General features: G+C 40.7%; 1 protein-coding gene across 4 annotated transcripts in view; it reads left to right on the forward strand.

Moving 5' to 3' along the window:
* SH3YL1 (SH3 and SYLF domain containing 1) overlaps positions 1–7,016 on the forward strand; it is a 40,802-nt gene extending 33,786 nt beyond the window's left edge. For 3 of the 4 annotated variants that reach the window (XM_045055054.1, XM_045055053.1, XM_019827999.3), the window contains one exon: positions 6,157–7,016. In XM_045055054.1, the coding sequence (XP_044910989.1) occupies positions 6,157–6,347 (191 nt within the window). In that variant the 3' untranslated portion in view covers positions 6,348–7,016. Of the gene's footprint in view, positions 1–618; positions 2,536–6,156 lie in introns of those variants that run through there. The other variant, XM_045055055.1, reaches the window with a different exon arrangement.
* The last annotated feature ends 4,205 nt before the right edge of the window (positions 7,017–11,221 follow it).

Below are 11,221 nucleotides of genomic sequence, written 5' to 3' on the forward strand. Positions count from 1 at the left end.
CGCGCCTGGCTCAGGAGGGAGCTGGCTCCAGGGCCCACGGACTTGTCGGAGGCTGAACTACAGGATCTTGTAAAACCTTGTCAGGAAAGAAAGACAAAGTTTGCTCATTGTGAATTACAGCTTCGTCATCATCACATTTGCTCTGGGTTTTAGCCCCATGAATATTTTTATATTTTTAAGGATTTTTAAAATTTTTCGTGTTCAGATATTTTGCCATTATTGGGAGCTACTTCATAAAACTCATTAGGATTTGCTGTGATAAAAAATAGTCCCTCAACCTGTCTTACTTTAATCTTTAGAAAATGTTCTTTGAAAGAAGTAAGCAATTATTTAGAAATGTGAACGGGACACACAGTGAAGGCAGAGGTTAACCAGCTGTAAAATAGCCTATTTTTCACATCATCTTGTATCACTGGAATCACAGAACCATATACTCCTGGGTAAGCAAACTACCTGGGCATTATCTGTGTGGTGGAAACAGATTGGCAAGGTAACGAAGTACCCATTTAACAAAAAATTATAAAGATATTTCAAAAATGTCTCTTAAGCAGAGTTCCTTGAACAGAAGTCAACCTTTTCCTGCTAGATTAGATTTTCTGACTTTCCTCTTTCTTCCAGCCTGGTTTCAGTTGTTTGGAGCCCAGTTCTGGCCATCCTCTCCCAGGTAATTCCCTTCAGGGAGTGGATGCAGAGGCCTGTGTTCAGAGCCAGTCGGATGGCCTGGGCTTGACTTTGGGAGAGTGCTGTGCTGTGGTCTCAGGCATAGTGAAAAAACCCTGACAGGTTTTAAAAAATGTATTTTGTTCTTGAAAATGTGATTTACAGCCGTGGTAGAGATTACCGAGAGTGTTAAATGTGACCTTTGGACACATCCTTTGGAAGCAAAAGGGGTCAACATATAAATGTTTATGCCCAAGTAGCATAAACATCTAAGACTTTATATTGTGGTCTTTTATTTTTAAAGACTGTTAGAATTAGACCCATACTTAGGTATCCTGCAATTAAAGAGGTTCTTACATTTGAGGTCAACAGACAAGCTGAGTTGCTTGGGGAGGGGGCCCAGCAGGGACGCTGAAAGACAAGGGATGACAGACGCTGTAGACTTAGCAAGGGGTGCTTAGTAAGGTGACAGTGGGGACTGCAGCCCTTTCCTAGGGATCTCTAGAGCTCATGCCCATAGCCCAGGTGCCTAGAGAATGTTAGAAATACCCCCCCAAAAGGCACGGAGGGAAGTGTCAAGTTATAAGAAACAAAACCCTGAGTGGGCTCTGGAAGGAGACTCAGACTTGAATTCAATACTTTCATCACTAGCTGTGTGATCCAAGGATAACGTTACCGGCCCGTGGTTGGTTGGTTGGTGGGATTTTGTTTTTATATTTGAGGGTAGGATGAATTAAAGTGTACAAATAGTGGGCACTAGGTTAGTATTAATTTATTTTGTCCTTTCTCCAAATAAAAGATTTTGAAGAAAAAAAATGAAAGGGAAGGCTTAAAGTCTATTTTTAAAATAAAACTTACTTCACATTATTGTGTGTTTAAAAAGCAGCTGTGAAACCAGTTAAACTCTTGCCAAGGACCTTCTCACATCCTGGCAGAGCATTCCTGGAGAGAAAAGTCACAATGCACAGGCCTGAGCTGAGGTTCAAGCCCATTCACCAGGACACCCAGGCCCCATCTTAGCCTGTCCCATGCCCACCGACAAGCTGTAGCTCTGCATAGGCTGCTGGGCATGGCAGTAGTTTCCAAGCTGCACGTACTTCTGTTTTGCACCCTTTGGAGGCTCCGGCTACGTGCTGCTTGGGCCTGTCACAGAGACAACCGGGAAGGTCCACAGTCTCTGCAACAGGCTGTGTCCTTCGACGTCAGTATCCATTGCCTGCCTCCTATCCACCCAGTAGTTTGCAGTGACAATCTGGGCACACCCATTGCAGGGGCCACCCTGTGCTGCGTGGATGGCCAGGAGCGCCCTGGAACTAAGTCTCTGGATGCCAGTAGCACCCCCCCGAGTCGTGACAACCACAAATGCCCAGACATTACCTTTTGAGAACTGCATGTCTGGTGACCCCACCTAGTGGCCTTATCTGCCTCACTCACTACTGACTCTGACTCTTCTCCAGAGACCATGGTCCCCAAAGTGACAGACCCCACACCTGGCCTGAGGCGATGTGGGTGTGAGAGTTAAATCAGCCATGCAATTCCTCACTACATTAAATGTGTCACAAAACCAAAGATGTGTTCTCCTACTTCTGCCTGCCTTGAAATGGACCTTCCAAAGGCTGAGATTCCTCTCCTGAATTATGTCTGGGGCCAGATGTATTTATTGGCTGCATATGGGTTACATTATGCAGACTCCCATCAGAAAGCCACTGGGAGTAACTAGTGAAGTCCTGTAGACCCAGTCTTGCTAATTAGGAGCCTCAGGGCAGCTGCCAATCACTTGAGCTGATTGTAATCTGTTTCCTGTTAAGCGTAGTCCTGATTTGGGAGAGAAAAATAAGCTGTATTTGAATTAAACTTGAATTATGATGAAGATGACTAATTGTTTCAAAGAGCCTCCATATTTTTTAAACACGGGAATATAAAACTTGAAGTCATGTAACTCAGAAGAAAATGCATCCGTGAATTCCAGACATTTTAGCAATTGGTGGGGTCTGTTTCCAAGGTCCCCAGAGGGCTCTCCCTTCCTGGAAGGACATACCTCCTTTCAGAGAAAAGGCCCGCCTATTTTTAAAATAAATTATTTTGTGGGCATTAAAATTTTCCTCATGGAAATTATCCCTAATATATCAGTAAAGAAGAACTTTAAGTCATGTTGATTGAAGAAAAAACTAACAGGTTACAGCATGGAATGGCCCGTGGACAGTCACCTCCAGGGAGCACCTGCCTCCCCCCCCCCGCCCGCCATCTTGGCCCAGCCTCTGTTTGCATGTGGAGGAATTTCCCAGCAACCGCTTGAACTGCCGACTCTCCTAGGGCACACCGTGTTGCCTATCCGGGGCACATTCTTCTCTAGATGTGCCAGCAATCTCAATGTACCAACCTCCTCAAACCCCACAGCACCACCTTGTTCTCCGCTGCATCTCAGAACCACCTGCCTTGCCCTTCTACACCTGTTCCACCACCACTTTGTCTTTAGTTCATTTGGAAACTGCAGTCCAGAGGAAAGTGGACAACACCTGAGTGAGAGGGCAGGGACTGAACTAAGTCCGCCGTCCTCTCTTTCATTTAGTTCTTAATATCTTTCTTCCTCTAAGTATTCATCGTGAAATATTTTCCTAAGACTGGTAAAAATCAGTTCTGTTATCAGTGATTACCCAGGGCCATCATCCAACATTCTTATCATTTGGAGAGTCCTGATAACTCAGTGATGCAGAAAAATATGCCAATTCTCCCTGAAAATTTGCCTAACAAAAGTAAAATGCCCTGATAAATCCAAGTTCAGTCTGTTGAAAACAATTTAATACTTTAGTGGCTGCTGAGTACCTTGGGGTATGATGTCAATGGTGCTTATGAGTAGCTGGGGACAGACTTCTGGGATTCAGATCTCAGCTCCCTGGACAAATTGCCTAACACCTTCCACCTCAGTTTAATGTTCTGCAAAGTGGCTGCCTCGCTGGAGATGAGGCCTAGAGGGGCACATGTCTTGTGCTGTTACAGTGCCCGACTCTGTGAACAGGAGGCCGCTCGTATTATATACTCAGGGCTGTTGCCTGTTACCACTGTGATCCTCTTTTAATGCATTTCTACTTTTTGTACCTAGTGCTACAAACACACACCTGTATGGCTGCTAAGATGGCTATGACTTCCAGAACATTCCTGGTGTTTACTAGCACTCTTTTTGCTTGCTTCTTTGTATTATCAGATGTGTCTGACAAGGAGAAAGGAGGAATTACTTGAGGGTTTTCGTTCATTGTTTGCTTAATAGAGGTTGAGCTTTATGTATGGAGGTGATAAACACAATTATTGATAAGAAACTGATTTTCGGAATGATTTTTTTCTCCAACGTTAACCTACATTCCACTGATCTAATGACGAGGAGGCCTGACACGAGGACTTGCTGTGTGTCCCACGTCCATGCAGCCTCTCAGTCACTTGTCACTTGTCACGTAGGCGGTAATGACCAATGTGTGTTGGCTGCCGCATGCACTGGCTTTAGGAATATGCAGGTAAAATATCACCATTTTACTCTTCTGTGACATACTTTTAACTTCTTCCTTAAAGTGGACAGACGAAAAGTTAATACAGTAAGAACCTACAATATGCAGAACATGTCTGTATTATAGAGAGAACTAATGCCAGTAATATCTGTAATGTCATTATATTAGTTGTTATTAGGGTTATTTCTCTGGGAGAACTCGAAGAACCACATGCCACGTGCTTTACAGGAAGAAAGCTTGCGTGAGCTACAAATTCAGTGTTTCAGTCAATGTGGCTTAATTAAAGTGCTGATTACTTTTATTTCTTACTGACAGGCCAAATTGGGTTTATTTTTTATTGTAACAGTATAGGTTGAAATAAGGAACTGGCTTGTAGAATTCGGTTATTTATGTTTTCAGTGTATCCGCACTAAGAGGCACTTAACAAGCATCTAATTGCCTAATAAGTGCACAAAATACGTGAAATAGAAATATAAAAATTCCAAGAAGATGACTACACAGAAAGTATGTTTCTTTTTATTTCTTATGATGCTCTATAGTTTCTAATATTTAATGTCTTTTCCTCATATTAACTCCTCAATTCTCAAGGTATTTTTTCCTAATACAAAAGATTCTACACATTGTGTCGAAGCTCTTGTGTGTGTGCAGACACACTTCTTGCTGTGCTAGTTTGAGTTTATCTCTGTTTTGAGAAAAAGGATATAGTAAGCACAGAAATGAAAACAGCCGTGAAGCCTATGGGGAAATGTGCTGAATCAGCAAAATTTGCATGTCAGCTGGAACCCTCAAAACCAAGGCTACACAACATGATTTTTCTTTTTAACATTTTATTTTATTTTATTTTCATCATGATAAGTCTAATCTCGACCCCTTTTTTCCCCCATCCCTCTACCCACATCTGCTCTGGTGACTGTCAGTTTGTTCTGTATAGTTAAGAGTCTATTTCTTGGTTCTCCCTCCCTCTCTCTCTCTCTTTTTTCTTTCTTTGCACATTTGTTTTGTTTCTTAAATTCCACATGAGTGAGATCATATGGTATTTGTCTTTCTCTGACTTATTTCGCTTAGTTATACTCTCTAGCTCTGTCCTGGAGTATGGTTTTCCAGTCAAATCATGAGCATAGATGTCTAACAGCTACAGTTCAAGGAAGCCATAATGGTTGCTCTGTTAAAAGGGGGGAAATGTGGGGCATCTGGGTGGCTCTTTTGCTTGAGTATCTGACTCTTGATTTTGCCTCAGGTCATGATCCCAGGGTTGTGGGATTGAACCCTGCTTGAGATTCTCTCTCTTTCTTCCTCTCCCTCACCCTCTGTCCCTATCTGCAGCAGTCCCCCCCACCCAAATAAAAAAAATAAATACATAAAAGGGGAAAAATGTAAATACAGTTGACCTTTGAAAAATGGAGTGTCGGGGGTTAGGTGCACCAAAGCCCATATAGTTGAAAATCCACATAAAACTTTTGACTTCCCCAAAACTTAACTATTAATAGCCTATCATCGGCCAGAAGCCTTACCAAAAGCATAAGTAGTAGATTAACACATATTTTGTATGTTATAAGTATCATATGTTGTATTCTTATAATAAACTAAGCTAGATAAAAGAAAATGTTATTAAGAAAGCAAGGAAAATACATTTACAGGGCTATGCTGTTTATCAAAAAATCCACATGTCTGTGCACCTGTGCAGTTCAAACCCGTGTTATTCCACAGTCGGCTTGTAGTGTTACCTTACAGGTTGTTCAAAATGCAAACAATTATAACCACAGATATTTGCTAAATACATAGTTAACTATATAATAACATACAGTTTGACTTGTGTGGATTTAGGAAATGTTATTACCAAACATTTGCTCTTTTCAAAGAAGGAAATCATACAGACCACATGCTGTGAATTCTGCCAGAACATCAAGTCCTAAAAAAAAGTTAACTTAGATACACACTCTTCTCAGGGTTTCCCATTAAAAATGTGAATAATTTAAATAATTTTGTTTGTTTGTTTTAGGCAATTTGAATCAACCCATAGAAGTGACAGCACTATATTCTTTTGAAGGACAACAGCCAGGGGATTTGAATTTTCAAGCTGGAGACAGAATCACGGTTATATCAAAAACAGATTCTCATTTTGATTGGTGGGAAGGGAAGCTTCGAGGTCAGACTGGCATTTTTCCAGCCAACTATGTTACCATGAATTAAAGTTTATATTGTTTTATTCTTTGAGAATTACAAAACATTTATTTCCGCACTGATAGGATTTACTATCCAGTTAAGCAATGTTTAATATATACTTTAAAAATACTTCTCTTTATTCCATAAACTTTTATCCAGTATATAAAAGATTTTTTCTATCAATAAGTGGTTAACTTACATATCTTTAAATACTTTGTACTAATTTTATAATACACTATTTAATAGTTAATATCATCCATTCATCAAGGTCACAGCCCTTTTGTGTTAATTATCAAACATCAATAAACATATGAGCGGCTATGTATACGGTAATTGCCATTATAATTTGAGAATCTTAAAGGTCGGAGCATGAATACCAGTTCATGTTATTTCTATTTGCAAAGTGACCAGAGAAGAAGAAATTAGCTTAACGAGGGTATTAAGTAATCCTTCTAGTTATAGATATGAACTAGATATATGAATCCTGAAAAATGATCTTTATCTCTTCAAAAATTGCATATATGTGTATTGAAAGCAGAAACCTCCTATTGCAAAGAAGTTCAGCCATTCTGCATTCCACAAAGATGACATTAACTTTTCTTCTGTGTGAGGTTATGTTTGTGCATTTCTGGAAGAAGAATCAACTTATGTTGACATGGCCCAGTTGTTCCTAAATAAATGTTTTTTAAATGATAAGTTAATGGCTTGATTTTGGTTTCTTTACTTTCTCTGTGTAAAGTTAGAGGCCCTGACGTTTGCCTGAAGGTTAAATAAAACCCACCAGTGTGATTGGCTGCCTAACTTGTTTTCTTTTTGGCTTTACTAATATATACTTAACAAACACAATTATAAAATATTTAAAGGCTACAATGTGATGATACGTATACATACATACACACTAGGGAAGGGTTACCAATGAGTTAATTGGCACACCCGTCATTTCACAAGTTTTTTTGTTGTTGTTTTGTTCCTTCTTTGTTTGGTTTGGTGAGAACACTGAAGTTGTACTCTTAATAAATCCCGATTATTTATGAATATAATACTGTATTGTCAAGCATGGTCGATATGCTGTACGTTAGATCCCTGGAACTTATTCCTCCCATAGCTGGGAGTTTGTATGCTTTACCAATATCTCCTAATTTTCCCCATCTCCCAGCCCCTGGTAGCCACCTCTCTACTCTCTGTTTCTATGAGTTTGGCTTTTTTAGATTTCCATACAAGTGAGATCATGCGGTATTTGTCTTTTTCTGACTGATTTATTTCACTTAGTATAGTGCCCTCAAGGTCCATCCATATTTTCGCAAATTCCAGGATTTTGTTCTATATGTGTGTCTCACATTTTCTTTATACATTCAGCCATTAATAGACACTTAAGGTTTGCTATATATAATAACATGTCATCTGTAAACAGTGACAATTGTGTTTGCCCTTTCTAATGTGGCTGCCTTTTTATTCATTCCCTAACTGGAAGCCTGTATTTCTCACTCCCCTTCATGTCCCTTTATTTCTTTTTCTTTCCTAATTACACTTCTAGGACTTCCTATACTATGTTGAACAGAAGTGGCAAGAGTGAGGATCCTTATTTGTTCCTCATCCCAGAGGAAAAGCATTCGGATTTTCACTGTTGAGTATGATGATAGCTGTTGCTGGTTACATGTGTGCATGTTGTCTAATCTCCACATAGTTTTGAATTTTCCAAGTTTTTTTTCTTGTGATTTCTTGTGACTGTATTCAGAAAAGATTGCTTGATATAATTTCAGTCTTTTGAAATTTATTAAGATTTGCTTCGTGGCCTGATGTGTGATCTGTCCTGCAGAATGTTGCATTCACATGTGAGCACAATGTGTATCCTGCTGCCGTAGGATGGAATGTTCTGCATGTGTCTGTGGGTCCACCCGGTCAACGTGTAGCCTGGGTCCAGGGTTTCCTCACCGATTTTCTGTCTAGATAATCCACCCACTGTTGGAAGTGGGGGATTGAAGTCTCCACCACCACCACCCATCCGGACTGTATTGCTGTCTATTTCTCCCTTTAAGTCTGTCAATGTCTGCTTTATATAAAACCCTTTTAAAAAAATTTTTGTTTGTTTATTTTTGAGAGGGTGAGAGAGGCAAAGCTTGAGCAGGGGAGGGGCAGAGAGAGAGAGGGAGACACAGAATCTGAAGCAGGTTCCAGGCTCTGAGCTATCAGCACAGAGCCGCACTCAGGGCTTGAACCCACAGACTGCGAGATCATGACCTGAGCTGGAGTTGGCCACTTAACCGACTGAGCCACCCAGGCGCCCCTACATTTATTCATTTTTGAGAGACAGAGAGAGATAGAGTGTGAACAGGGGAGGGGCAGAGAGAGAGGGAGACACAGAATCTGAAGCAAGCTCCAGGCTCCGAGTTGTCAGCACAGAGTCCAACATGGGGCTCGAATTCACAGACAGTGAGGTCACTTGAGCTGAAGTCGGATGCTCAACCGACTGAGCCACCCAGGCACCCCACTCGTGTGTGTTTTTTAAAGTCTGTTCAGTCACTTATGTCTTTTGATTGATGAATTTAGTCTATTCACATTTGAAATAATGTTTTATTTTTTTTTATTTAAAAAAAAATTTTTTTTTCAACGTTTATTTATTTTTGGGACAGAGAGAGACAGAGCATGAACGGGGAAGGGGCAGAGAGAGAGGGAGACACAGAATCGGAAACAGGCTCCAGGCTCTGAGCCATCAGCCCAGAGCCCGACGCGGGGCTCGAACTCACGGACCGCGAGATCGTGACCTGGCTGAAGTCGGACGCTTAACCGACTGCGCCACCCAGGCGCCCCTGAAATAATGTTTTAATGTTATGGATGTACTATTACCATTTTGTTCATCATTTTGGGGCTGTTTTGTAGTTCTTTTGTTTCTTTCTCTTCTTTTGCCCTCCGCTTTAAGACGATGGTTTTCTTTGGGGCTCCTGGGTGGCTCAGTCGGTTGAGTGTCTGACTCTTGGTTTTGGCTCAGGTCACGATCTTACGTTTCTTGAGTTCAAGCCCCATATTGGGCTCTACCACTGATAGTGTGGAGCCTTCTTGGGATTCTCTCTCTCCCTCTCTCTGCACCTACCCCACTGGCGCTGTCTCTGTCTCTCAAAATAAATAAATAAACTTATAAAAAAAAAGATGATGGTTTTCTTCATGGGTAGTATGTTTGGGTCCTTTCTCTGTCTTTGTGCATTTACTATAGGTTCTGCTCGTGGTTTACCTCAAGGCTTACACACAACTTCTTAGCGTCACAACCACCCATTGCGAGCTGATACCAAATTAACTCTGAATGCATATAGAAGCTTTTTTACAACCCCCCCTTTTGTTTTTGATGTCACAATTTACATCTTTTTACATCGCATATCCATGAAAAATTATTGTATTTATAGTTATCAATACTTTTGTCCTTTAATGCTTACACTAGAGTTCTGTGACTTTCCCCACCACTATTACAATATTAGAATATTCTGAATTTATATATTTACCTTTACCAGTGAGTTGTATTCTTTCATATGTTTTCCTGTTATTAATTAGTGCCCTTTCATTTCACGTTGAAGAACTCCCTTAAAAAATTTTTTTTTAACCTTTTATTTATCTTTGAGACAGGGAGAGACAGAGCATGAACAGGGGAGGGTCAGAGAGAGGGAGACACAGAATCTGAAACAGGCTCCAGGCTCTGAGCTGTCAGCACAGAGCCCAACGTGGGGCTCGAACTCACGGACCGCGAGATCATGACCCCAGCCGAAGTTGGCCGCTCAACCGATTGAGCCACCCAGGCGCCCCATGAAGAACTCCCTTTAATATTTCCTATTAGGCTGTTTAAATGGTGATTAATTCCTTCAGCTTTTGTCTTTCTGGAAAGGTCTTTCTCTCTCCTTCAGTTCTGAAGGACAACTTTGCCAGATACTATATTCTAGGTTAGCAGATTTTTTTTTCCTGTCAGCACCTTGAATATATCACTCTGAAAATGCCCTTCTGGCCTACAACATTTCCGGTAGAAAATTCACTGATAATCAGGGGTTTTCCTTCTACCTAACAGTTTGCTTTTCTCTTGCTACTTTTAAGATTCTGTCCTTGCATTTAATTTCTGGCAATTTAATCAGAAAGTGTCTCAGTGTGGGACTCTAGATGCGTCGCCCTTGGAACTCTGTGTAGGTGTTTCTTTCTTCAGGTGAGGAAAGTTTTCAGCCGCCATTGTTTGAATAAGCATTCTGTCCCTTTTCTTCTCTCTTCTTCCTGGAACCCTCTAATTCATCCATGGGCCTAGTTGATGGTGTCCCATAGATCCTTAATCTGTCTTCACTCTTTCATTCTTTTTCTTTTTCTTCTTCTGATTGGAAATTCTGTCGCCCTGCTCTCGAATTTGCTGATTCTTACTTCTGCTTTATCTAGTCTGCTATGAAATTCCTCTATTGAATTTCTCAGTTTGATTACTGTATTCTTTGATGAGAACAAAGGGAAAAGAAATGTAAGTAAAATGAAAGTTCCTTACAATTTGCAGCCCTCATATGTCTTAACCGACTGAGCCACCTAGGTGCCCCAATATTACACTATATGTTAACTAACTAGAGTTTAAATAAAAACTTGAAACTACAACAACAACAAAACAAGATAAGGTGCAGAATTTCAGCACTTTGACACTATAGGAGAAAACTAAATGGAAAACTTGGAATTGAAAAATAAACCAAGAAGACAATAGTAGAATTAATAGTCATTTTGACACAGCAAAAAGAGAATCACTCTTCTGAAGGTCAGAAACAAATATTCGTCAAAAGCACAGGAGAGACCTGTCTGTGTGCTCATGTCCTGCAGCACACCAACTGGATGACAAGAATTGAGGGTTTAAATGTGACGGGACTGGCGATACTTCTCACCGCTTTCTTTGCAGGGTTTCA

Source organism: Felis catus, chromosome A3, assembly GCF_018350175.1.
Source record: "Felis catus isolate Fca126 chromosome A3, F.catus_Fca126_mat1.0, whole genome shotgun sequence".
Lineage (NCBI taxonomy): Eukaryota > Metazoa > Chordata > Mammalia > Carnivora > Felidae > Felis > Felis catus.